Source organism: Channa argus, chromosome 11 (assembly GCF_033026475.1).
Source record: "Channa argus isolate prfri chromosome 11, Channa argus male v1.0, whole genome shotgun sequence".
In the NCBI taxonomy this organism is placed as follows: domain Eukaryota; kingdom Metazoa; phylum Chordata; class Actinopteri; order Anabantiformes; family Channidae; genus Channa; species Channa argus.
Genome location: NC_090207.1, coordinates 13335757 through 13363536, shown reverse-complemented (window position 1 = coordinate 13363536; position 27780 = coordinate 13335757). Strand labels below are relative to the sequence as shown.

Here is a 27780-nt window from a genome sequence, read left to right as displayed (position 1 = left end):
ACAGCAACACGTGAAACTAATATTTCAAATGCCAATTTTTGTTTTTGAGGTGACATCTAAACACATTCAGATAACCAGTGTAAGATTAATTTCAAACATATATATTGTGTACATATATTCGTGTGGCTTATCAGTGTACATTACACATTTACCACCAGTTATGAGGCTTCATTTTAAATCACAGGCCTGTCTTTGTTCTGGGTGTGCTTGTTCTAAAAATAGAAAAATGTGTAGATTTTGGGATCTTTGGAGTGCAGGGTTTATGAGGACATAGGTATATAATGACAGTAGCTTTAGGATGAAACTGTGGTAGAAATGTCTGTTGTATCTGAATATTTACAGATGATAGAACAGATATTGGAACAGTAACATTTAGGAAGGTTATCAGCCAAAGAGTCTATAAAAGAGCCCTTAGCACATCAAAAAGGAGACCAATGTAAATATCACATTTTTAAAAGTTATTTATGCCTTCTGAACTTAAGTTACATTTACATTACAATACAGTTGAGTGTATAAGTTTGCATTCCCTTCTGCTGAAAAGGCAAAAAGAATTAAAACAAAGATTTTTTGTTTAATCAGCCAGTACAAATGTTCATCATTGCAAGCAACAAAAATGGTCAAGGCATGCTTAAGAGCTATGTAAGAATTCAAAACAAACAGCAGGAGACCTGAAAAAAAGGTAAATTGAATAAAAGTCCACATTCAGTTCAGCCAAGCATAGACTGCACAAGCCTAGATTGTTTAGGAGAAAAGCATGCAGGACACCATTGCTGAGAGTTTTGGAACAAGATTGTGTGGTGTGATGAGAACAAAGTTACATCACTTGGTCATAGTTTATGTAGTAAGAATGAAACACCATTCCCACAGTCAACCTAAAAGGATACAAACACTGCTCAGAGGGTATCCAGGAGGTCATAAGGACAAAGAGAGGGCATACAGAGCATTAGAAAACATTTCATAAAGGCAGATGCAAACTTTAAAAAGGATTTGATTTTAATTATTGTACTATAACTTTATACATTCCCTGACCATGTTTGTTATTTTGTACTAGCTGAATGTACATAACATTTTGCCATTTCAAAGTAAGGGGATGCAAAGTGTTGCACTCAACTGTACATAAAAACATAAAATGGGTACTTTGAATAATTTACGCAATTACATTATACAAAACACATGAATTAAAACATAGAAGATGTTGAACATTTAACTCCACCTGCAGTAGGCCTGGTCCCTGTGTAAGCTAAAATATATAGTTGCAAAAAATCAATTGAAGCGTGTAGTGAAAACTGCCCTTTAAACAGGTCTGAAGAAGCAATGCATTACAATTTGAAGTTACAGTGAGGTTTTCACCATACATTAAGTGCTTTAAAGGATGAATATAAATAGTATTCTACATGAAGTAAACAATTACAGCAAATTATCTTTTTTTTTAAACTGTTACAAACCCACAGGGATTAGTTGATGTACTTTCTTCCCTATTCCGTGTTACATATTCATGTTATTTACCTGTCTCTACTGACCCAAGAAGCTGATTATGTATCATGACCCCACCCCTCAGATTGAAACTGAAATAATTTTAAAAAGCCTATCCTTAATTTATTTAGCGTGAATTTTAATTTGGTACACATTTCATTAAATATATAACCACGATACTGGTAACTCAAACATTGCAGTTTACAAGCGTGTATATTTATTCAGTAAACCAAATATGACTTCAGGCCCAATGAAGGCTTATTAATTTTTAGACCATACACAGGACAACAATAATGATGCCCAGACTTTCTCCCCAACCATCAAACACAGAAACAAATCTCAATAGGAACTGACAATATAAGTGTTACATTTTCAACCTTGGACTGAGATTAGAGTCTACGTATTGGCCATAATTTATATACAGTACACCTTAGTAGAGAACTGCTTGTGTGATCTGGTCACCCTCGCCCCAGAATCTGTATATTTATCAACCTACTACTGTTATTAGGGCTGAGCAATATGACCATAATTTTAAATCCTAATAATATACAATGAAAATAGAGCATATTTTCTGTAGATTAAAATAAGAACATGTAATAAAAGTAAAAAAAAAACAAAAAAAAAACCACACTTGTAAAGGCTGATTTCTTATTTTAAATTATATACTTGACCAAAATGTACTCATATTTAAATATTTTTCTGCTTAGTCTCTAGCTGCAAATGTTCAACATACCATGTGAAAAAGTGTATGTACAATCTTGTGGCCTTTGCTTAAAGATTAGCTGTATATTGTATAATATGATTCTTGTGTGGGTGGTAATACAGTGGTGCTAATTTGATGTGGGCAAAGGCGAAGTGGGCAGAAACATTTCACCTTAAGAGTTACTGCTAGCATCTGGTAGCCTCTCAGCAGCTGTCTGTGTTGCTGGCTAATGTTAACTAGTACAAAGAGAAAACTTTTCCTCAGAATGAATGTTTCTAATGCTGATTCATTTAAATAGAGGAAATATTTTGTTTAGCTTACAGTCATATAGACCTCCTCCTGTTTTGAATGAATCTGTTCTGTGACACCATGTGTGTTTATATTGCTGCACTGCTCTGCCCTCTGCACTGTCAGAGAAAGCTGATTTTCGACATAACCATAAACAATAGAGCATAATATGAAACGACAGATGTTTGTCTATCGTCACAGCCCTAACATAAAAAGATACCCCATATACAACTGGATCAGTGAGGCCCAAGTGCTTATTACAGTTATGTTGTTAAATGAGGCACCTGTGTGAATATATACAAAAAAACATCTATTAAGTGACTGTCTGTACACAACAAATCCATTGAGGAAGTCAAATGGTTCTTTCAAGAGAAAACACAAGAACTAAGGACTGGTTGTTTATGTCTGTAGCCATGACATAAGCTGAGAGAGCTGTGTGTATGCAAAAATCTCTGTTCTGGTGCGTGCCTGTGTGTTTGTGTGTGCGCGCACATGAGTGTCTGTATGCAAAGTACAGCCAGCTGTCAGTGACCATTTAAAATCATTTGTGATGTGGATGCTATGTTGGTGGTGGTGGTGGCGGTGGTTAGTGGCAAAGATGAGCTGGGTGCACTCTTGAAAAAGTTGTCGTCTCTTAGTTTGAGATGCTCTGGAAGCTCCAGCTTCACCTTTGCCTCCTCAATGTCACTGTTGATGGCTGCAATGAGAGCTTCTGTTTGGACACAGATAAAGATATGCAAAAAAGTTATCAAAATAAGTTGGTGTGAGGCAGGGGTGAAAAAAAATAGGAAACATTGTGGTTAAAATAAAGATTAGTAAGGAGAGAGAGAGAAATTACCAATTGAGTTGAAGGTTCTCTCTGGACGGATGTAGCCCACCATGACGACACTGAGAATCTCTCCATAAAAGTCCTCTTTGAACTTGTGAATCACGTGTGTCTCCTAAAACCAAAAAAAAAAAAAAAAAAAAAAAAAAAAAAAGGAACAAAATTCTATATATTTATTTTCATTAGAGAAATGTCTAAATCTACAGCATTTTTCTTGTTGTGTTGTCAAACTAGAACAAGTTTGAGAATTACATTTAGCTGTGCTGAAAATAATATTGAAGACTAACAAAGGGTTTTGTGCGGAGTTTGGGTGTAGTACAGATCACTATTTAACAATGTGTTTCCAAGTCTGTTAAATACCTGACTTTAGCCACCAGTTCCTTTTAACAGTTTCAGACAGCATGTAATAATGTCATTTAAAGGATAACTGCAGTCATTTTATAAATTAACTGTATTTTTAACAATACCCATACAGACACTAAACACAAAAATAAAGGGCCCCCATTCACATTCTGTATCAACAGCAACACCCCTAATGTAGGGGTGTATGTTGCTGGTGTACAAGTTCAGTCCCACTCCCCAAATTCCCAAATTGACAGGGCAATGGAGAACAAGAATTTGCAGTTAAAAGTTCAACAAAATTGTATGCTGGTGCAAAGAAAGGAAGTTAGGTGGCTTTGCAATTTGGCTATTTTTGCAATTTGGCTAATTTGCCCCCCCCACACACACACACACACCTTAAAAAATGTCTTGTTCCACAATGGAAGATGTGTTTTAGATCAAAGAAATTAGTTTGTGTTACCTTGAAACTTTGCTGTACTTACCATGGATTTTTTGGAATTTTTGTAGTAAGGGTTCCAGCCAATGCTCATCACCATTTTGTAGACATCACCATTTCCAACACAGGCCCAGCCATAGTAGATACCTGTACTGATATCTGGTGGAAGATTGTCCACCACCGAGTCTGAAAAGTTGGCTGAAGGAGAGAGGGAGGAAGCAAAGAATAGCCAGTTAGATCAGCTAGAGGACTCCTCCTCTTTCAACTAACTATTGGCTTGCTCAATGACACATTAAAGCAGGGTGATCACATTCTTTAAACCGGAGAATACAGCATGTTAATATACCTGAGGCTAGAAATGATTGTGCAAATTGTTCTATAGGTGAATCTTACAATTGCCTTTTTACAAGCTTAGAGGCAGTTGGTAGGCTACTTTTGACAAATGTCCCAAACCTCCTTTGTAAATGCTGGCACCATTTGCTTGTGAATTATTTTATATGCAGTGACTTTGCACGCATCAACTAACCTTGTCTTTTATAACCCTGTGTGCCATTGCTGCAGATTTCTGGAGGAGTCATCTTTACTTAATAGCAATTAATATTTTTGGTCCTTCTGGCTAATCCCATGAGTTCAGGGTCACCACAGCGGATCATTGTCCGCATGTTGATTTAGCACAGACTGATTTTGATTTTTACTCTGGATTTTTACTCTGACGCAACCCTCCCCAATTTCTACCGGGTTTGGAGCAGCACTGCAGGGGATGGGAATAGGCTGTTAGGGGTCAGTGTCTTGCCCAGAGACACTTTGATGTATAGGCGGGACCGGGGATTGATCCACTGACCTTGTGGTCCATGAATGACTGCCTTACTATCTGAGCTACAATCGCCACTAGTATGCCAAAAAGAGAACTCAACTTCACATTCTATATTGATGGCATTGACATGCACCAATAAATACACAAGGATATGTTTGTACAGTAAAAGAACAATTACCCCTCGTGTGAAATCTATATGGGGTTTTTACTTTATTAATATGCACTGGGTAAAAACCTGGCTTCTAGCTTATGAATTTATTAATTGAAATAAAGAGGTTCACATTAAGATTACACACAACATATACGGCCTATGACTTTTGAAAAAAGGAAGAAGAAGATTCTAAAGACCTTTTTGAATGCTCTCATACCAGATTACTCTGGAGGAAAATGAAAATCTATTACGCTATTCAAACAATTAAACTAGAAATTAAAGACATTATCTTGTAACTTAACAATAACTATAAATTACAACAAATGGTTAATTTAGGTATGTAGGCATGTATATATTTATACATGTACAAAGAACCTAATTAAGTTGCATGGTCGATCTTTCTGTGTATCACAATGTTATTAATAAAAGGTTTAAGAAAAAAGCCAGTGACTCGTATGAACCGAGATTAACAGACGGTCATTTGACGTCAGCCCACAAAAACATGCAATGTTTATGTCCTTGCGCACAAATATGATTTAAACCTGAGTTAACGTTCTCCGCGGAAGCCACGTTTAGCCAACATTAGCTAAACTGTTACTATTACTGAATATCGGTGAGGTTTAACTCACCTGTGGGGATGCCGAGTTCTTTGCTTCCTCTCCCGAAACCTCGAATGACCTCTCCTCGGCAGAAGTACGGAAGACTCTTCATAACTAATTTCCACTGCTGTCTTTCCGAGGTGGACGTTAGAATGACCTCGAACGATCCAAGTTGGACCGGCGCTACTTATACAGAAATAATAAAATCTTACCCTTCAGAGGGTCACAATTGGTCCTTGGATGTAGCTACAGTTTCATTTGCCGGACTGGCCTGCTCAGCTTAGATACAGTTAAACCTTAGCTTAGCGCTGGTCACGGGGCACCGATGATACAGGTTCCTCTGTTATGCTAGCTTGCTAACGTTAAGCTAATTACCTTTAGCTTCTCCCGAAACGTCTTGTTCCTGAAACCGATTCAACCAAAAGTATTCGTTGTATAAATGACACTCCAGATTTATTTTAGGTCCACTCGAACTTGTTCTACAATGCTGACGATTGAGCCCGGTTGCTAACTGAAAGCCGGCCACCATCAGACGACTCACATGTGTTGTACACACCGACTTCGCCAAGATTTCTCCTGACGTCATTGACCGCGTGACCAGGGAACAGTTGCTTTCACTCTAGGAAAGAAACAATCACACATGAATAACATTTAAGTATCATGGATAAAAAAGAATTTTATCATCGATAAAAAATAAAATGGTGGCAACCCAATGCAACCTTTGGAAGCGACAAAATCTATCGTTACTTAATACTTGGTATAATGTTAGCATCAGCCTGATCCTCGGATATTTTTTGTGAGAGCTCATTTTCCCAGATCACTATATGTATATGATCTTTTGGCCTTGTTATACACTTTTTATATACACATTTTGTATTTATATAATGTTAAGTTATTAGTAAATAACTAAGGTTCAATTGCTTTTTACTTGTGTGTTGGGAGCATTTATGGTGTTTTAATCAAACCACAAGAGGGAGACACACCCAAGCTATGGTCATTGAGAGAAATGTTTTTTTTTGTTGTTGTTTTTTTTGTCCTTCCGGTTTATCCTATGAGTTCACGGTTGCCACAGCGGATCATTGATCATGCTAGCTTGGCACAGTTTTTACGCCGGATGCCCTTCTTGATCCAAGTCTCACCAATTTCTACCAGGCATGGACCGGCACTTCACAGCTGGAGATGGGAAAGGGCTGTTGAGGGTTCAGTGTCTTGCCCAGAGACACTTCGAGAAATAGTTGGGAGTGGGGCTCGAACTACTGACCCTGTGGTCCATGGGGGTTAGAACCCTAATCCTAACCCACTTTTAATCATGTTCTGGATATGTCATATCCTTATATTATTGTAGGATTATGGAGTTATTCATGTGTGCAGGGGTGTGTTTGATTACACTCATCCTGTTATTTCTGTGCTGTGTTGTGGGCTGTGTAATGAATTTGATTCTTTTACATCCTGTCTCATTTTGTGCTGACCCTGACACCTCCTTACCTGCAACGAATACCTTTTGCTAACAATGAAGGGGTTGATCTGTGTTGCTAAATCCTGGATTAATGATGCCTGCATGCACTCATTAGATTATCTGGCAAATGTGTTGTCGTATAGATCCTAGTTACCATTTTGTTTTCATAGCAACGCATAAATTATAGATTTTATAGAAAAGGCGTCCCTGTAGACACCACCACAATCTGTAAGCATCTTCCAATGCTTGCTGAAAAACTAAGAAAACATTTCTTTAGCGTAACCTGAATATTTAAATATTTTGAATTTTGCTGTAATCAAAGACTACTGAAGGTTATCTACTTTTATCTGGTGCAAACACTGAATTTATAAATAGACATTTCTGTACTTCACTATATATAAATGTATAAATTATGTGAACATTAATACTTTATAAATTATATTATTATTTAATCATCATTTTCATCTTTTTCAAGATTCATCTGTACTTTCTTAATTAAGGATTTTGCATGAAAATTAATCAGTTTACCAACTTGGCTTTCAGAATAAAAGCCTACACTTGTCATTGGTTTATTTACAGCTGTTGACTAAATTAAGTTATGCAAATAAAACAAACATTGTCAAATATTTATTAAACAAAAGATGCATATATAATTTAACATAGTTTGACAATTTTAACCAGGTGCAGAGTCACGAAAAAAAAAAGTTTACTTTGAAAATTGCCGACAGGAAGTCTTTTTTCATACCCAACTGTACTTCTCCTTTCGAGAAAAAGGCAGGAAAAAGTACAGTCAATAGGTGGAGAGACATTGGACAAGACGGGGGGAAATATGAAGAGAGGAGACTCAAATCTAATTTGTTGCCTCTAAAGTCACAGGTAGGAAATATTTATATGTTCTGCTGTTTAGATCAGAAAAGGCTTTAAATGTAAATGAAGATCATGTCATAATTTATGCCTATAAAGATAATATTAATGTCACTGGTTTAATATATACCTGTGGTTTCAGATTTGTCTGGATTCATTAAATACGAGACATTACTTTTAACAATAAATTCTACCAATGCATATACATAATTTTTTTTGATATCATGTATTAAAAAAAGCCTTTTTTCTGAAATTTGCATGTTTTGCCTGCGCCACTGTGCTCAAAAATCATATAGGTGTTCAGCCATTATGGCTGAACACCTGTCCAGTTAAATCAATAAGAGCATTTCCAGAGTTTCAGATAAGTACATCCCTGCATGTATCTACAGTTAGAACAAAAAAGCAAAACAAAGATTTTTTTTAAATAAACATAATATTTAATGATCATTCAGGTCCTACAATTGTTAATTTGTCAGACATTTATTAAATTTCAGTTTAATTTATCAAGAGGGATGAAAACTATTGCAGTAATTTGTAGTTATTTTGCAATTACATTCTTAAACATCATGCTCTAATTTGCTACTTTATTAAATATTATTCTGATGGAAAAACAATCTTAATTTTACTCTTTCATACTTTTTACAAACTGGGGATGCAAAATATTGAAAACACAAACTTTTTTTTCTGATCACCTTAACTTTTTACAAGCAGTATGGTCTCTGTGGCTACAGAACAGATATATTAAAACTCTTCCATATAGTTACATGGCTAAGTAAATACATCCCCATCCAAAATTACACAAAATGAACAACAGTTTGAACAAAGATTATGAATATTGCTTTATGGACATTGTATGTCTACCTATGACTTCTCTTATCTTGCTTCCAGGCCCAATAACAGATGGAGTGGCTAATCTGCCAGGATCCACTACTCTATAAACATCATTTATGTGGAAGTGTAGTAAATCACAATATATAGTGACCTATGAAGGACAAAGTCTTCATCTTACTTTTTAGTCAAATTGTTTTAAACAAATAAAAATGAAGCTGCTGCAAAGCTGGCTGCTACTGTTGAAGGTCATTGTTGTACTGGGATCACTGTGGATTCTTTCTCTACGCAGTCGCTCAACAGCAAGTTGGGATCCTATCTACATTGCCAGGTATAGCTGGTTGGAGTATAGAGATGCTGATGGCGGACCAGAGAAAGTATGCAACTGTTCAGCAATCCTGCAGGGAGAGAGGGAGGCACTGGAGCAGGCCAAATTATTGACTATCACTAAAGACTTCCAAAACAGTATTCACATCCCTGATGAATATTATATAAATGCAACCCAAGACTGCTGGTGTGTTGTAAACTACAGATTTCAGACATTGTAGAACTCTAAAGCCATTATTAAATGCTTTAAATTAACCAGAAATTAATTAACTGTTGTATTATTTCACTATTTTAAAATTACAGGAAATTTAAGGTAAGCAGAAAATATTTTGCTGTCCCATTAAGCAAGGAAGAAGAGGAGTTCCCTTTGGCTTACTCTATGGTTGTACATCATAAGGTACTATATGTAAATTCTAAACCCTGAATTAAAGGGGCATTCTAAACATTTTTAAAGTTTTTTTTAAGCATGTGCAAAAATGAAGGAATTATTTTGATATTGTAGGTGCAGAACTTTGAGCGACTGCTCCGGGCCATCTATGCACCGCAAAATATATATTGCGTCCATGTGGACAAAAAATCAGAACCCTCAGTATTCTCTGCCATTCAGGCCATTACCTCCTGCTTCCCAAATGTCTTCATGGTCAGCCAGACTGTGAGCGTTGTCTATGCTGGCTGGAACCGTGTCCAGGCTGACCTAAACTGTATGGCTGATCTCTACAATGCCAGCACAAAATGGAAATACTTCATTAACCTTTGTGGACAGGATTTTCCCTTGAAAACCAACCTGGAGATTGTAAGGATGTTACATTCACTGAAGGGGGGGAACAGCTTAGAATCAGAAAAACTTCCTGAACAAAAAAAGTGGAGAGTGACGAATGGCCATGAGATAGTAGATGGGAGAATGCAGGTATATGTATTTGAAGATTTTTACGTTGTGTTACAACACTATTTAGAGTATTTGCATTGTAAAACCTTCTACAAAGATTAACCATATTAACTTCCACCGTCTAATTGATTCACTATTTTAACTGTCTCAGGAGACAGGAAAAACTAAGGAGCCACCTCCCTTCAACCTGCCCATTATGTCAGGAAATGCCTACATTGTGGTTAATCGGGGCTACATCCGAAGTGTTCTGAAGGATAATCGAATACTGACACTGATGGAGTGGGCCAAAGACACCTACAGCCCTGATGAGATTCTCTGGGCAACCATTCAGCGAATGTCTGGTGTTCCTGGCTCAACAAGACCTAACCGCAAATATGACATGACAGACATCAATTCTATTGTAAGGCTGGTGAAATGGCAGTTGCATGAGGGGTCACAGGATTCACCAGAGGCAGTGTACCCAGAGTGTCAAGGCAGCCATATCAGGGATATATGTGTGTATGGTGCTGGAGACCTACAGTGGATGCTAGCCCAGCATCACCTCTTTGCCAATAAGTTTGATACAGACTCAGATCCCATTGCTATCTACTGCTTGGAGAAGTATCTGAGACAAAGGGCACTGTCTCAGTTACATTATGTGCACTGAAGATTTTTGGGGGTGAAAGCAAAATTTAAGTTAAATGTTTACATTTAAAATATAAATGTTATCATTTAACAGATAAGAGAATCATTGTGACATGATAAAACAATGTTGTTTGAATTATAAGAAAGTATATTTCTTGGATTTCTAAGGATTATTGGTACCCAAATCACTTTACACTGCTTCTTATCCGCTTCATACTCATAATTAAACACACACTGACACACCCTAAGTCTGTTTGATAAAAGATAGGATTGAGGCCTTCATCAACTTTAAATACTTCCTACTGGGCCTGGATTGTACCAAGTACCCCGTTTGACGCAGGGAGGGGAAAATATGGGGAATATGTTTCTTTAGATGTTATAGGTTATTAAATGTTGTTTGGTTCTTTATTTTGTTATTGCTTTTTCATATTTGAGTAATGGGATGATGTTGGTAAGCTGTTTGTCTAGAGTTTGTTTATAATTTGTCCAGATATAGTTATGTCTACCCCTTGTGTGTCATATTGGTTTGGCCAGCCAGTATATATGTTGCCCCTTGTGTGTCACTCAGGTTAGGTTTGTTTTGTCTCTGTTGTGATTAGAACTTATGTTGTAATTTCATTTTGATAGCTGAACTTAAACTATCTTTTGTTGACTCCTTTTAGGGCCCACATTTTGTTAATAAATTGAAATTTCTTTGTATATGTTACATTTGGGTAAATAAAACCCATTTTCTTTTGTGACTTTACTCCTGTGTCTACCTGCTCGGTCCCTGACACAAAGTACTACAGGATTCAACTATATGATTTGTGAGCACATAAAAGAAAAAAATACATTTAAAATTGCATGAATGCTGCTGTCAGCCTTTGTAAAGAATTGGGTATTAAAAATATATGTGAAACTGTTAAACCCAACTTATGAGTGCACGGTCCTGCTCAGCCTGATTTATCGTTTAAGACTGTGCTACCTTGAGGACCTGAGATTTGCATTGCTTCAGAAACTGCTGTAGTTAGATGCCAGCAGACTTTCTATAAAGGTGTAAGTCCCTAAAAACTGATTCCCACTTGCAGTGAAAAACACTGAAAATTAAAACTTGGGTTAAATAAGTGATTGTAAACTGAATACATTTAGGTTTTTGACTCTTAGTTAGACAAAAGAAGTCAGTTCACAAACTTTAATAGTCTTTAATCAAGGACCCCTGGATCAGAAAGGACCAGTCCCAAGCCAGGATAAAAATAAATATTGGGAGGGTTTCGTCAGAAAGGGCGTCTGGGGTAAAACTTCATGCCGATCCCTGATGAGACAAGCCACTGATCTTTTGATAACACTTTTTTTTACCTTTGCCTAAGTAACATTTTAAATGCAGAACGTTTACGTCTTACAGAGTACTGAATTTGTAGTATTTTTGTATCTTTGGTGCTGCTATTTATACTAAAAAGGTCAGAGAACTTGTCCACCCTTTGTCCTTTTTTATATCTTGAAGAACTTAAAAGAAAAGTATCACTTGATACCATGGATGTTTGCTTCTTATCTGAAAGTTTATTTAAGCAAGGGAAGTGACTTAAGTTGTAATTATCTTAATTACTTATGTTTACAGAGCTACAATTGTAGGACTAGTTAACCATGTGATATTTAACTTAGGCAGTTTGATTAAATTTGCAATCTTAGCCTCTTTAGGTTTTCCAATTGTTTTTCAAGAACTTTTTGTCTCAAGTCAGTACTGCAAATTCCAACCTGGCTCTGTCGTTCTTAGTGCAGATGAATTGTTTGTGGTATGGCCTCTGAACACCTGAAGGATGTTGGTGGTGTCACTGACTGCTGTTTGGGAGTTTCTCTTCACAGCTCTCACAATGCTTCTCATCAATGGTTTCTTTCCAGGACATTCATATTTTTGTATTGATATGCCCAATGTTTGTCCATGCATTTTTCTTTGTTTTTTCCTCTTTTCCCTTTTGTCTTTGGCTTTCCTCCCATAGACAGATCTGTGGTTTTCATGTTTAATCAATCTCACAGGACACGTCTAATTATCAAGACACATCTGTCAGTCACATCTGTCAGTCATATTTCTTAGTACTTTGGTTGAATTTGGGTTTAAATTTCTTTGACAGTTAATTAGTGTCTGTGTAATACCAGCTTAAATTCACGTGTAAATAAAAGGACTGAAAGAATGAAGAGGTCAGCATAAAAATAGGAACACCAATTTCATTTTATAGGGAAAAATTGACTTGAAGTGACTCAGTGGGTAGAGAATTGAGTTGGGATGCAGAAGGCCCACTCCACCAGGTTTGGCCCAAGCTCAGCCATCATCCATTTTTCCTTGGTGCAGGTCCAAATCCCAGATAAAATGAGAGGGTTGCAGAAGGGCAGCTGGCTTAAAAACTGATGCCAACATGTTCCACTGTTGCGACCCCTGAAGGGACAGGATGAAAGCCGTTGATCATATCTTAATCTGTTGATGTTGGACATCTGCAAACTTAAGTAGCTAGTCTGAACAAATTAGAGTGTAATTAGATCAGATTCATACTGATGGAATCTGATGTAATTCAGTAAAGACATTGAAAAATAGTCACAGTATAAGTACTTACATATTTTTATATTTGGGATAATTTATTCATATCAACTGTACTACATTATAAATATTTTTTATAGTTTCAGCTGTCTAATTTGGTTGTATTTTTTAGTTTACACTTTGTCCTAATTGAATCCAATTTACGCTTTTTAACTTGCCCTGTGTTTTATACAATATTCATGTGTCATGATACATTTTATCTCTTGTGTAGTGTACTTTGTGGTACTTTTATTCAAATATATTTGCCCCACCTTGGCTTTTGAAGCCCAGACCTACCATATAAATATTATACATTTCTTAGTTAATTTAAAAAACAAAAATACAGACAATAGTTCAATAATAATAAAAATGTTAAACTATCAGCACCATTTATGTCATGGTCCCAGCACACGTCCTCCCTTTTAGACAATCTTTTACCAGTGTGGTATTATGCTGGTCTCCACCTTTGTTATACTCGTCCTTTGCACTAACAAATAAAGGTCCTTATGACTTCCTCCCTGATACGTGTAACATAAGTGGTGCCAAGACAATATTGGGGAGATTAAATATCAGCAGTTGATGAATATAAAGATAAATATTTGGTGTTGTGTGTATCTCATGTGCATATTGATTGCGATAAATATTTGCCACCTGACTAAATGTAAATATGTATACATTATAACGTATGGTTTAAGACACTTGAAGAGGAACACATCTTTAATGAAGTAAAACATTTTCAAGAAGTGCATATCATGAAAACCCCAAACAAATCTATAAAATATAAGAAAATGCTAAAGAAAGGCACGCCCAACCTGCACATGAGACACATTTTATACCGCTTCTCTTTCTCTCTCTCTCTCTCTCTCTCTCTCTAACACACACGCACACACACACACACGTGAAATACCATGACTAATTTGGTACATAATTCTGCTTTTGAGTGTGTAATTAAATTAGAGTAACTGAAACTTTAGCAACTGAAACATGCAACACTTACTGCAGATACAGTAGTGATAATTGCCATTTTGCTACCATTGCTAGTACTTTCACAGTGATATATAGTGTTAACTGAATACCCTTCTTTTAGATTGCATGAGGTGTTGAGTGGATGGCACCAACACTTTTGTAAATTTGAACTATTCACACCATTACACACAAGACTTATATTTCTGTAACCCATGACAACCTAAAATTAGAATCTAAATGTTCAGAAACCACAAATGTTTATTTGTGAACAGATCAAGGGTAATACAACTCCTTTTTGCATGGATTTGGAAATTACTTGAACATGGTTTCAGAAAATTTACATTCACAATGTTAGCATGTTTCACGAAAAAGATGCAGCTGGCAACTTACAGAGTGGATAAATACATGAATGTAAAAAAGCCAATTAGTTACTTTTACAAAGTGAAAGATATAAGACTCAAAGCGTTGTGAAATTTAAAGATGAAGACAAAGAACAATTATATCACAAAGGGAAACACAATCAAGAGCTGTGTAAATCTTTTTTTAGATTTTTGTTTTTGTACTTTTGGCTTATCCTGTGATTTCGTGGTCGCCACAGCGGATCATTGTCTCCATGTTGATTTGACACAGTTGTTATGCCGGATTCCCTTGCTGACACAACCCTTCCCAATTTCTACCGGGCTTGGACTGGCACTGCACAGCTGGGGATGGGAAAGGGCTGTTCATTGTCTTGGTGTCTTGGTGTAATGTACGGAAGTACAGGTTACAAATTACAAATCCCCTCAGCACAGTGACAGCTTCTGCATTGTTAATACAGTGGCTTCTTATGCCCAGCCCGTTTCCTCAATGAACAAACAACTGTCTGATGTTTGGAACCAAAACGTCTACTGCTAAATTGTTGGCTTAACAACTACATGCCATACACATCATGCTGCAGGCTTGCTTCTATTCATGCTGTACAGCATAACGCAGGGACAGGGCAGACAGCAGCTGGGGATCTTGTAATTGTCAAACAGCTGAGTTCCTCTTCTTGTCAGCTCTGAGTGAGAGAGATGACAGAGAAAACATTGTACATCTTTGTGCTCAAGGCACTGGAATCAAAGATTTAAAAGCAAATACATTTCCAATGAAAACTGTTTGGTTAGTAAGACCAAAAAACAGTAGTAGGATCATAAAGTAAAAGGCACGGTATTAAAGTGCATATCATTGCATTAGCTATTATCTAACTCTGTAAGTTGCTTGTATGCTTGGCATGCTGTACTAGGAGTAATGAGTTTGCTGTGCTGCAAATGGCATAAATGATTATCTCTAGAATCTACTTTGTAAAGTTCACTGAGTCAAGACCGTGTATTGTAATGTATGGTTCCTCTCTGGCAACATTAGTCTGAAAATGTGTTGTTACGTCCTTTCAATGTCAATGTAATGTAAAATATATATTAAACGTGAGATAATTTTGATGATTATCTTTTTTTTCTCTAGCAAATCTGTGCCTGTACGTGTCCATATCAGTTTGTGACTGATCAGGGCTCAGGTTACTGCAGCAGGTTTTTAGAGCAGTTAGTTGAGTAGAAACACACACAGGGTTCAGTTCACAGGGATTCTTTTCAATACGGTACATTAGAAGCACTTTGGAAATATCTTAAGTGTAATTCATTTTATTTCTGTTTGCTATTTGAATGGGCAGATACCTTTTTCAATGTGTGAAATTATAATTTTTTATTGAATGTGGTTGATCTCAGTAGAGCAGTTGTTTCCGTCTTCATATCTGGTAAGTTCACTCACTGACATAGAACAGTGTATTACTACTTACTTAGCTGTTGTGTCTTGCAAGTCTGTATCCAGTCTGGTTTAGCAGTGTGTTGAAAGGCAGAGAGCAAAAGTTAGAGAGGGAGCAAGTGACAGGAGTACCACATTGTTAGTGCACATGCAGGGGATTAGTCATCTGTATCAACAGTGCAATGGGAGGGTGAATGGAGGAAAAGGAAAGTAACAAGCATCAGTGCTTTTAAGTGGGAATGTTCAAGGTCAAAGGAGTGAAGCACAGGTGCACTGAAATGCAAAGGTTGTAGTCACCTAAAAACAAAACAAAAAAAAGGCCTTCACCCTAAGTTCCCTAAACAGTACTTTACCCTTAAACAAATTACATATTTCTGTAGTGTTGGATCAATTCACGCTGAGTGGCACAATTCATGAGGACCAAGAGGTACTGTACGTATAAGACATTGCCTCTTGGGTTTTAAAGATTAAAGGTTTTGGGCACTGCTAATAGTTTTATTTTTCAGCTATTATTAAACAGTTGCAGTTAAAATAACATGTACATCATACTCTCTTTCACTGAGGACATGTTTTCCATCCAAATGTTAAAAAGTCCAGCCTGTGCTTCTTGTCTGTACACTCCACTAAAACTCTGAACCCATTGCAAACAAGTTTCTGGTCCATCCCACTGCATTATGTGTAAATTCCACAGCAACACATAATCAACAATAGCTTTCAAAGTGACTGTGTGCAGTATATGGCCCTGTTAGTTCATGATACTTCACGGTGTATATGTACATTAGATTCCTGATAAAACATCACAGGTAAGAGGAAAAGTAAATACATTTCAGGGAAAGCCACATTGCAGACTGAGAGAAGAAAATCAATATCTGGCTTATTCTGGTGTGGGCAAGGAGACAGCCAAAGGTCAGTAAAAGGTTAGTCCCAGCATGAGAAACTATATAGTAGCACTTTTCAGGGCAAACTTTACACAACCAGCTGGTCAATACAGGCATATTAGGTCATTTACCTCATGCATGCAAATTTGTGTATACCCCTTTCCTCGTCATACCTTGGGGCAGAGTAAAAAATGCATAAACACGCCTAATTTTGGCACTTGGAATAAATGGTTAGTTATTGCAACTAGTAATTCTGATTTAAAAAATAGTATAGGTCATTGTCCGAGGCCATTAACAGGAACACACAGTCATTTCTGAAAAAAGATACTTTCAAATATACAGTAAATTTAACTTAAATCATGTCTGCAGCTATGCACACAGAGGTTACATTATACTAAAGCCGACAAACTTACAGAAAAAAAAGCAATTAATTTCTTTGTATATGCAACTAATTGCCAAAGTATCTTTCAGTGGTCCCTTAATAAATATTTATATGCGCACATTGATCTTTTATTGCTAAATTCTCTGTGAGACCACATTTATTTGAACAGTGGCGGGAATGTTCATTTTCAGTCTTGAATCTAGACTCAAACAGTAACTCTAATCTTTTGAGGACGAAGGCAAAGGGCGAAATAAACAGTGAGGTTGACTAAATGGGAGTAAAACTAACATGGACATGTTGTGTGGCCACTCACAAATTCAGACTCTTATTAAAAACAGATATGGGCTCACTCACTTGACGATGCTGGGTGGAATGTGAACATACTCCATTGGGATGATTTCTCCAAGCTCCTGCAGACTATTCACATACTTAATCTTACTGCTGAACTTGGAGCTGTAGAAAACAAAAATAGATTTGTTTCAGTAATGTCTGGTCACGTAGTCCGTAATGTTATGTGCCACTTGTGATAAAGAAAGGTGGCTCCTGGATTTCCACTATTATGACACTATCTTCATGGAAATAGAGTATTATATCTAAGTCTCTTTGCCAGTGCATTACAAAGTATGCCTATAGACACAAAAGTGTGCATTTTCCTGAAGCTGTCTCAAATGTGTTCTGTGGTTTAGAGTGACATTTGAAAATATGAAGTACAACAATGAGACCTTATGAACGGTCTGGTTATTCCCAGCAAAGTCCGTATGAACCAGGATGGATGGACAATAATGAACATCTTAAGGTTTTTCTTCAGTCTGCAGAACAGGAAGAGAGACAGAACTGGTGTTAAAATTGTTATAGCTTCATTGATAACTTTAACATAAAGTTAGGTATAAAATACACCTTACAGTGGGAGCAGAATAATGGTGTTGGGAAGTCAAAATGATGATTCATAGTTCTCAGAAATCACAGTTTACAATCAGTAGTATCACTACAGGCAGTCCATCACTATCAATAACTAAGCTTCAGTTGAGCATTTTTTGATTGATTATGAAAACAATGCAGTACATTAACATAATTTCCAAAAGTTATTTTCAAAAGACACACAAATGTCCCAGATGTCCCAGGTTCATCCCAGGCAGCACGAGAAAGGTTTGATTTTGTTAGGTTTGGGAGGTTTGGTTTTGTTGGGTTTGGTTAATAAATCCCAACATTTATTAATCAAAAGCAAACTAACTGCGGTCAGTGTTATGTGAAGTATTAAGGACATGCCACATTCCTTTAGTTGAGCTACACCTCGCTTTTATCTGTGAAATTACTGGCTTAAGATAAACACAAATCAAAGTATTAGCCAACTCTGATTTGATTTGATAAAACAATTCAACTGTGCAAACGTCACTTGTTTCATTCCCAAGCATGCATGGTTTTCTTTTGTAAAAGTACAATCAGTACAATCTGAATATCACTTTTAATCAGTTACACACAAGCTTCTACTCATGAACACCATGGGAACATTTAATTCCTTTTCATTCAAGGTTTATTTGGGTTTTACTTTTATCTAGTTAAGGCACCAAATTTCTTAATTTGTTCTGGAGAACAGCACAACATAGTGTCAAAATATTAATATGATACAATATGTGTTTTATGTTCTAGGATTGTTTGTGTTTTTTTATGTCCAACATTACACTAATAAAACACTTCTGTTAAATGCCATTACCATTGTCCAGTATCATGTTTTGTATCGTATTTACTGCAGTCGTTTGTGTGTGTTACCTTCGGTCTATCATTTGGTAGCACTTTTTCATCCAGGTAAAACCAGGCATTCTCCTGTGTGGTGTGGCACCATTCAGGTAAACAATCATGTAATCTTCTGCCACCATTAGTTCCAAGGTACTTATTACATACCTACACAAAGACAATGGAAAACAGTGTTACTGGCACATGCATAAGCTGCACTGCAACGAAAGCTATAAAGGTCAGTTTTCTTGTACAGTATAATAAACATAACTACACATTTAATTGTGTTACTCTGGTCTCGGGCTCCTTGTGGTTTGGGCTAGGCCTTTTGGTTCCAGATAGGAAAATATTAATGCTAAAGCATATCATGATGTATTATACAAAAGGTACTTGCACCTTTTCTCCTTTTCAAAATTTGCAGAGCCAGGACCATAAATAAATGGTGTTCAGTAGTTTGTGTAGTGAACTGGTCTCAACAATGCTATTGTTGCCTTGTTGCTTAAAGTTAGTCTACAGTCAGGATCAAGAATCTTATGAAAAGCCTCTCTTTAAAAGCAGAGCTGTAGCAGCAGATAAACAACTATTTTGTAATAACGTGGGCAACACTTTCCTGCTGTGTGGGTGTGATGTACAATGCTTTGCTTGCATGTCCATATATGTTTTGGTCTGTAGTGAAACTTAACTTACAAAAACAGGTTTTCCATTACATAATTGTAGTTTGTGCAGTCACTGTCTGGTAGGAAACATGCAGCGAACACGATGATGGCATTCTGTTCAGCATAATAACCTGCAACCATATGAAACCGAGAGACCACATTAAGGAGTCTGGAGCTGGAGTTTGTAAGCCCTCAATGTTCAAAAGTGCTTTGTTTCAAATAAAAATACTCATAGGTTAAATAAGATCAAACTTTTGGAAAGCTATAAAAATTAAAAAGATTTTAGACATGTGTGTTTGCGTACCTCCATGAGAAATTACTCTTTTGTAAGGCTCGATGCACTTCATGTCAATGCGATGCTCCTGGTCCCCAATCACCACACTTCTCCAGAGCTTGCTGTCCCTGCTCTCCACTGCTGCTCCGTGGCTTGCAATAGCATCAATTGATGCTGCTTCAGCACCCAGGGAGTCTGCTGATTGTGACATCAACATAAGGATGTTTTATAAACTTTAAATTGCTAAGAAAAAAATGTATATTGATATTCCAGTTGTATTTATGGTTTATGGGCAATATACAGTAAAGAGTGGTGCTGACAGTGCTGAGCCACATGAAATGTCACAAGAGGTTGCCGCTAGAGAGTAAGTGTTTGTGTTGTATCATCAGGGATGTGTCTCACCTTGTGTGTTAAACTCCAGTGAGTCTGCCTCATCAGGTGTGTCCTGCTCATCTATGTTGAGATCCAGGTCATCCCCAGTGTCCAGGGCATCATTTTCAGTATCCAGAGCATCTTCTGAGAGAACAGAGCCCTCACTGCGGTCCAGTGAAACACTTATTGGTGGAGCTGTCAACTTTCTCCTTTGATTAGACTCGCCCGATGCTGAAGAAGGTGGATCTGGTCAGTAAGAGAGGATTTTCATTGTTTTCTTAGTTTATTAACTATTTCCCTGATATTATAAGAAGTCTTGGTCTCATGCTATAGATTAGACTAATCCAGAAACAAAGGCAAGTCTGGAGAGAATAATAATGAAAGAAATTAATTAATAAAAAAAGGTCTGTTATCATTAGAAAATCTTATGATTTGGCAACAGTAGAGAGTTTTTATATGAGAAGGGAGGTTATACTTGAACTTCTGTTAAGAATTAAAAAATCTTTTCAAGTCATCACTCTAAAGCATGATATGTCTTTTTTTGCAACCCTAAAAACTGTACTGTACGTATGACACACGTTCAGAACTGTTTCTTACACCTCCACAAAATGTTTTATATTGATAATCATTTTAAAATGTTACTATGAGGTGCAACAACAATTGTCAGCACTGAAATATCAAAATATCATAAATAACTGGAGTGAGACAAATTTGTCTCAGTTTGTTTACCTTCTCTATTATCCGTCTCCTCAGCAGTGTCCTCACTGGAGGCGACCTTCATCCCTGCTGGGCCAAGTGCCTGTTGGGACTGTCTGTGGAGAGGCACGGAAATACAATAATGAGCTACGACATAAATTATTATTGCTACGGCCACTGCCACCATGGGGACAGCAATACATATTATTGGGCCAAACAAAATAAAGACAATCATCTATGGAGACAAATGAATCTAACTTTTCCCATGACATTGAATGAGAGTTTAAAATCTTTTCATTTGAGTTTGGACATATCCGATTAGAGAAGTAACAAAGCAGACAGAGAGAGCAACTCACTGCTTCATTCCCAGGCTGCACGTGTGGGCTGAGGAAACAATACTGGGCAGTGTTGCTACCACCCCCAACCAAAGCCCCTCTAACAAATGCTGATTTGCATAAGGCCTGCTAACAATATAAAGAAGCAGTAAAAAGAAAACAATTTGCATTTCTATGGACACAAAATAAAAATATACAAGTTTTTCTTTTCGTTCTTGGAAAATGTGCAGTGTCTGGGGACACATACCTTTTCCCCACTCTGTCCTCTCCCAGTGTCTGCATCTCTGTTTCCACAAACAAGTCATGTGACAGCCTGATTATGGAAAGCTCTGCTGTCTATGTACGCATATACACACACACACACACACAATAAACTACAAGGGAGAGCTGTGATTCCCAAAGAGGGGGTGAGGTCATCAGAATTATAAAGTGGGGAAAACAAGTACCGTGATGCAACTGCTAACGTGGACCAACTAAAATGCAGTTCACACACACACACACACACACACACACACACACACATGCATAATGGACATAAATATTGATTTGAAATGTGGCTTTTGATAAAGAAAAAATACTCGGATCTAGGATGAGAAACAATGTCAAAACAGCAGCAACAGAAGTTTAGTTTTAGTCCTTGATCCAACATTTCCCATAATGACCCTCAGTAGCAACTTTCACTAGGCCATTCCTGTCTGACAAAATCTTCTCCTGCTGGTTCATGTTAGGAGTAACCCATAGCCACAATTTAGCATTTGAGAAAATTAGTCTCATCACTACTTCATTGATCATTTTTCAAATGCACGTATGGATATCTAATATATGCTTTAATATATTACACTAACAGATCAAATACTTATTCATCTGCTCATTTAGACTTGGTATGTCAATCCTGAGCTGCTTCAATGCAGGAAAAGTCTTAAATTGAACTGTGCTGCCACTTTGTGGTAAAAGAGAGTAAAGCAGCTCTAAGCCTTTAGGAAACCTATGCCAACCTCCTGTTATTGCTCTCTCTCTCTTTATTTTACACCATTTAATCGACAGAAAACCCCTATAATCATGTTTCAGCTTGTTAGAAAAACTAATCAAATTACATTGTCTTCCACAGGGGATGGGCTTTTATCTGATAGTGGTAGAATGTAATAGTAGAGCCCAGACAGCACTAACAATTACTGTGTTACACAGAGCTAAAGCAGATGAACTAAAGAGCAATATTAAATAAAAGCTCACCTTGAGAGAAGAAAGTGAACATATCCCTCTGGCACATATTGTGCATGATCTTCGCTCTCAGGTTGCACATCTGGTTGGTGGAACGAGTGTCCGTCAAATTGGTAATGAGCGGGATTTGTCTCACAGGGACTTCGGTCATCAGCTTCATACTGAGGGAACTGGAGTTGAGACACACGTGTGGAGTTCGAGTCATCTCCATAGTGGATTTCAGTTGTGTTCTGAAACTTGCAACCTGGATAGTCTAAGCTATACTCTGTATTAAATCCAGCTTCATAATAGTTCTCAGCCTGCTCAGATCTGTAATGTACAGTTGTGGCATCAGTTGTAAACTCAGCATAGACATCTGTGGTGTTTTGCTGACTGTTAAATTTGCCATCCCCCTCATTTGAGTGACCACTTTGGTTTTCAGTTCTTTGATCAATATGGTGGTAGTTGTAGCCATATTGGGTTTGACCCTGAGAAACAGTCTGACTTCCTGTCCATTGGTATGCAGCATTCTCATTGACTGGCTGGGATAGTTGTTGTGATGTGTCATCTTGGCATCTTCCTCTAGGGAATTAAGGGATCATGGATCAGTGGATATGAGCAGTAATTCAGAAAGCACTGTTAGTATATAAGTGCAGTACAGTGAACTTTGTCCTTTTGGGTGAAACACAGATCAAACACAGGTTAAACACATGTAGCTGCATGCAAGTGACTTGTCAGACTTGTCTGATTTCTTCAGCTTGAAGATACACTAGTGTATTGAAATATGTGATATTAGAGGTACTTTGTCAAGTTTCAGTCCACTAATAGCACTATGGAGCAGTGATTCATGTTTTGTTTGTTCCCTCTGCATTCATATGAGGACAGTAATGCAATGTAAATTCCATTATTGCATCAAAGGTAAAAAAATGCTAAATGCAGAGTTAGTTTGTTTACAAATTAAACTCTGTACATGTTTTTATAATATATTATAAATATAATATATTTATAAATAAATTAGGAGAAAAGGAGTGAATCAAGGTACCGTGTTTTCAAATGAGCATGAAGAACCATAAATTCATAGAACACAACACCTTGTAATTCTTATCTATAGTAATAAAGTCTCAGTCACAGTCTGAGTATATAAAATAGAAGAACAGTCTAGTTTACATAGAGTAAATTGAAATCAATTAAATAAACAAACAACACGGGCATGAAAACATTATGTGCGCTTTGCTAACGTAAAGTAAAAGTTCAGTGGGCAAACTTTTATTCTTTGCTGCACTGGGTATTACCTATGCACATTCTCGCACTCATGCGTTCACTCACACCTTAAGTGTGTAAGAGAGCTAGGGGAGCTGTTACCATTAGCTGTGGTGGGGCTCCAGTTGTAATGAGGCAGGTAATGCATAATTAATGAGCCGTAAACAGATTTATAAACACACACACGAACACACACACACACACACACACACACACACACACACACACACACACACACACACACACACACACACACACACACACACACACAGATCAAAGCTTGCCACTGAACAAGAAATACCCCCCCCCACACACACACACTAAGATTAGACTAAATCCTCAGGAGGACCTTTTAGCTTGATTTTGACAGTTTGTTCAGTGATGCTAATATTCCTCTGACATACAGACTATTTTGAAGTAGTACTGAGCTAAATGAATTTGTTTAGGTGTGTTGCTTACCTTAAAGTTTGTGAATAGGTATCTTGAGAAGCTTCATGGTCTCCAATCTTTTGTTCAGCTAGCCGTTTATCAAGACCAACAGTCCATACAGGATTATAGTAATTTACAGTTTTCTCTGGGAACACATTCTGCTTTGGCTTGACTGTTTGTATATCTCTTTGTTGAACTGAAGAACTTCCGATCACCTCCTCAGTGAAACTTAGAAGATCAGGAGAGGCTAACTCCTGTCTTTCTTCCCCCTCACTGTGTGTTTCGGAAATCCATTTTGGCACGGTAGTTTCCTTCCTATCAGTTTCCTCTTCCTGGTCTTCTATATCATTTTCTTCTTCCATTAAATCTCCAGAAAATGGTAATCCAAGGCTTTTATCAGCAGAAACACCTGATTCACTTAATGGAGTGCCAATCGGGGAGCTATTGTGGGAGACTGAACTATTGGTAAGTACAGGGGAGTGTGTTTCAGATGCAGTTTGAGGTGTGTCCTGTTTCACTAACTGACCCTCCCAGACTTGAAAGTCACCCAGAGAAGTAGAACATGGTGGAGGTGCAGAGGGAGACTGTCCACCCTCATCTGAATCTTCCATAGATATCTGTGAATGGACATAAACTTCTTCTCTTGTTTTCAGGAAGTGATCTACTGGATATCTTAATGATGGAGACACACTTCTGACCATAATGCTTGATTTACTGTCATAGTTACGTTCTTCTATTTGTGTTTGACTGTGACCGGCTGCTTCACAGTAATTTTTTGACTGAATGGGACTTTTTAGCACCATGTGCTGCTCAGTAGTATTAGCACTATGAGCACTGTCAGTAGTGGTGATCGTTTGCCTACTTTGATCTGCGTTGTCCTGAAATTCTCTATGTGCATCTTGGGCATGGGTTTGTAACACTGTGGCAGCATAGGAAAGCGTACTAAATGTCTCCATGGGCTTTCTCGTTCCTTTCGATTGCGAGTCACCCTTTTTGGGCCTATCGTGCCATTCTCTCTCAGCCTCTTTTACTGTGCCCGACACAATAATGTATTCCATTTCTAGGCCTGACGATGAATCTCCATCTGAATTTGACCTGAGTTCGTCTCGACTACCTGGGTGGATGCTGTCAGGGCTATACTTCAGTGTGTCTCTCTCTCCCCCAGAGCTGGAGCTCAGAGACATAGTTTCTGTTATTTTGGCCTCAACATTTCCCTCTTTGTTAGAGCACCCATGACTCTCAATGGCAGGCCCATGTTCACTGTGGTCAGTTTTGTTTAGCAACTCATGTGATGATGAACCTGATGCTGAGGCATCATGTTTCTCAGAAACAGCATTGTTCCAGTTTGCACTACTTTGTGAGGATGATTGGTCACATGGGATTTTAGTTTCAGAAGCTTTTTCTGGACTTGAATGATAGAGTGTTGAAATATGCCGAGTGGTAGAGGAGCAGTCCACCACAACAAATGGAGAGTGATCCATCCAGTCAGCTTCCACTGATCCCTCACTGCTTTTGTTGTCATAATTACTTTCAACTGAACTTTGCCCGCTTCTGGTCATGTGACAGAACTCACTAGTTCCCTCAAACAGGAACATTTGTTTTGCTGGTTGTTCTTCCTCTGAAATTACTGATCTGTATTCAGTGTTTTCAAGTGTACACGTCTCAACAGGTTTGGTCACAGCCATAAAAGGGCTTGACTGCTCATCTAGCTGTATCATATGTACTGCAGGACCAGCATAGTGCTCTGGGGAGGCTGCCACGCTCCAGACACCAGCTCCAACATTATCATATTCTGATGTGGAGCTGACCATGCCAGGGATGGGTAAGTCCCACATCTTATTGCATTGGTCAGTTGAGGTTTCATCTTCTGAAGGTTCAAATGACAGGTTCTGCGTGACAGACTCTTGGCTGTGAACACTTTGTATGTTGTTGTTCCCTGTTTCTTCTCCCTGTGTTTTGCCTTCTGGTGCTATTTCTTCTATAACTATTTTCACATTTTGTTCATTATCTCTCCACCACTCTTCTTCAGGTGTCTCAATAATTCCTATACTCGTATGTTTCTCTTCCTCTATAGCATTTACTCCTTCATCCTGTTTGCTTGCATGTCTTGTGCGACATTCACTGGCATCTAATGATCCCATGTCACTAAATTCTTTTACGTTTTCTGGCCCTTCTGGGCTTGCTATTGTGGAGGAGCTGTCTTCCCGTATGGTGGTGTTCCACATCTCCATTCCACCATCTGAGAATCCAAGTGGACTTTCTACAGATGTGGCCCCTAAAACATTGGAATTCAGCCCACAGAAAGAACCTGAGTTTTCAGACAAGTTATCAGGGGTTGTGAGAGGGGATAGACTGTCATCTCGGATTGTCATATTCCACATATCTAGAGATTCAGGGTAGGATGTGGTGGTTCCACTGTCTGATTTGAGAAATCCTTTCTGAGCTGAGTATGTCCAGAAGTCTAGAAGCCCCATCTGTCTGTCTCCTTTTTTTCCTAGGGGTCCTTCATCTTCTTCTTTAGATGTTTCAGGTGTTAAAGTGTTTAGGGTTGCTTTCTTTCTCGATAAAGAGGATAATTTTTCTTTCACTCCAGTTATACTAGCTTTCCCTTTTGTGGTTGACTCATCCTCTGGTGGCATTAGCTGCAGATCAGTCAAAGTTACAGGGTTCCACTGATCTTTGAGTATAGATTCTGGGTTCCAGTTGTCATATGATTCAGTCTGCTCAGCGATCAGACTGAGCTGAGGTTCAAGGCTCTTTGCCCTCTGGTGGGAATTCTCTGACTTTAAGATGTCTTCTGTGCTTTCTATTTTCGTAATGTCAACAACTGACTCGTTCCCTCCAGCGTCCTCTACAATATTCTGTGGACTCACAGATTGTGTTGTCCTATTCCAGGCATAACTATCACTTGTGGGAAATGCTCCTTGTGTGTCAAAACCAAGCTCATCCCAAGTCTCTGACAAAGATGATGATACGCTGTCCTTGTGCTGTAGGCCATTAATCCTTTCAACTACATCTTCTGGGAAGAACCTGACCCCACAACTGCTGGGTGGCCGGCTACCTACTAGGCTGTTGACTGGGGTTGGAGGAACCACTGTGTCAACCACTTCATTGCCATGAATTTGACCATGATGGTTAATTGAAGAATTTGTACTTTCCAGCTCACCCAATGAATTGGAAGCAGAAAAATCCAATAACCTCAGCTCTTCAAGTTCTGATAAGCTGGAACTCCCGCCTCTTCCTTTTCCTTCATCTTCTCTTTCGCCTAAATGTGGCGCTTCCCTTCCAGCTGGCATTGATTTGTCACAGGTATGTAACGGGTCAAAGCTAAATAGATCAATGTTTTCAATCCTACTTCTGTTGGAGCGGTGCTTCTTCCTCTCTGGTGGAACAGGAGGGGAGAGAGATGAAAGCCCGAGGGGGGAGGGATTTCTCAAGAAGAGTCCTCCTGGGCCTCCTGCGTGACCTCCTCCAGCTAAAACATCCCCAACAGGACTGTCATCACTAAGGAACACTGAACTCTCCTTGGAGGATCGGCTGCTGCGGATGGTGGTCATACCACTGTCAGGGCTCACAGGCTCCCCACCAACACTGACTCCTACACCTCCTGTGTCCTCCTCACCATCTGCCATTGCCCTGTTTACAGAGATAAAAAAACATAACATC

At 38.1% G+C, this 27780-nt stretch overlaps 3 protein-coding genes across 13 annotated transcripts in view; 1 reads left to right on the top strand and 2 right to left on the bottom strand.

The window, feature by feature from the left end:
• Positions 1 to 446: 446 nt before the first annotated feature.
• On the bottom strand, positions 447 to 6207 carry rfk (riboflavin kinase). The gene is made up of 5 exons (XM_067520643.1): positions 6008 to 6207; positions 5663 to 5815; positions 4115 to 4266; positions 3303 to 3405; positions 447 to 3176 (listed from the first exon to the last, which is right to left on the bottom strand). Exons 1-5 carry the CDS (start codon positions 6159 to 6161, stop codon positions 2989 to 2991), a joined length of 750 nt encoding a protein of 249 aa, XP_067376744.1. The 5' UTR covers positions 6162 to 6207; the 3' UTR covers positions 447 to 2988.
• A 57-nt stretch (positions 6208 to 6264) lies between these two features.
• On the top strand, positions 6265 to 11362 carry LOC137135893 (beta-1,3-galactosyl-O-glycosyl-glycoprotein beta-1,6-N-acetylglucosaminyltransferase-like). Of its 2 annotated transcripts, none has more exons than XM_067520642.1 (5): positions 6265 to 7964; positions 9073 to 9294; positions 9411 to 9504; positions 9610 to 10014; positions 10145 to 11362. In XM_067520642.1, the coding sequence occupies exons 3-5, from the start codon at positions 9487 to 9489 to the stop codon at positions 10637 to 10639; spliced, it is 918 nt and encodes a 305-aa protein (XP_067376743.1). In that variant the 5' UTR covers positions 6265 to 7964; positions 9073 to 9294; positions 9411 to 9486; the 3' UTR covers positions 10640 to 11362. The 2 variants fall into 2 exon arrangements, with proteins under 2 accessions (XP_067376743.1, XP_067376742.1); XM_067520641.1 differs by having other exon boundaries at positions 8841 to 9294.
• Positions 11363 to 11505: 143 nt separating this feature from the next.
• LOC137135892 (serine-rich adhesin for platelets-like) overlaps positions 11506 to 27780 on the bottom strand; it is a 35066-nt gene continuing 18791 nt past the window's right edge. For 5 of the 10 annotated variants that reach the window (XM_067520630.1, XM_067520632.1, XM_067520636.1 and 2 more), the window contains 12 exons: positions 24145 to 27750; positions 22459 to 23007; positions 20927 to 21009; positions 20228 to 20443; positions 19856 to 20023; positions 19583 to 19682; positions 18932 to 19063; positions 17887 to 17973; positions 17519 to 17617; positions 16914 to 16955; positions 15939 to 15971; positions 11506 to 15167 (listed from right to left, as the gene is read on the bottom strand). In XM_067520630.1, coding sequence (XP_067376731.1) covers positions 15137 to 15167; positions 15939 to 15971; positions 16914 to 16955; positions 17519 to 17617; positions 17887 to 17973; positions 18932 to 19063; positions 19583 to 19682; positions 19856 to 20023; positions 20228 to 20443; positions 20927 to 21009; positions 22459 to 23007; positions 24145 to 27750 — 5146 coding nt within the window. In that variant the 3' untranslated portion in view covers positions 11506 to 15136. The remainder of the gene's footprint in view (positions 15168 to 15938; positions 15972 to 16913; positions 16956 to 17518; positions 17618 to 17886; positions 17974 to 18931; positions 19064 to 19582; positions 19683 to 19855; positions 20024 to 20227; positions 20444 to 20926; positions 21010 to 22458; positions 23008 to 24144; positions 27751 to 27780) is intronic. The other 5 variants (XM_067520631.1, XM_067520633.1, XM_067520635.1 and 2 more) reach the window with 5 other exon arrangements.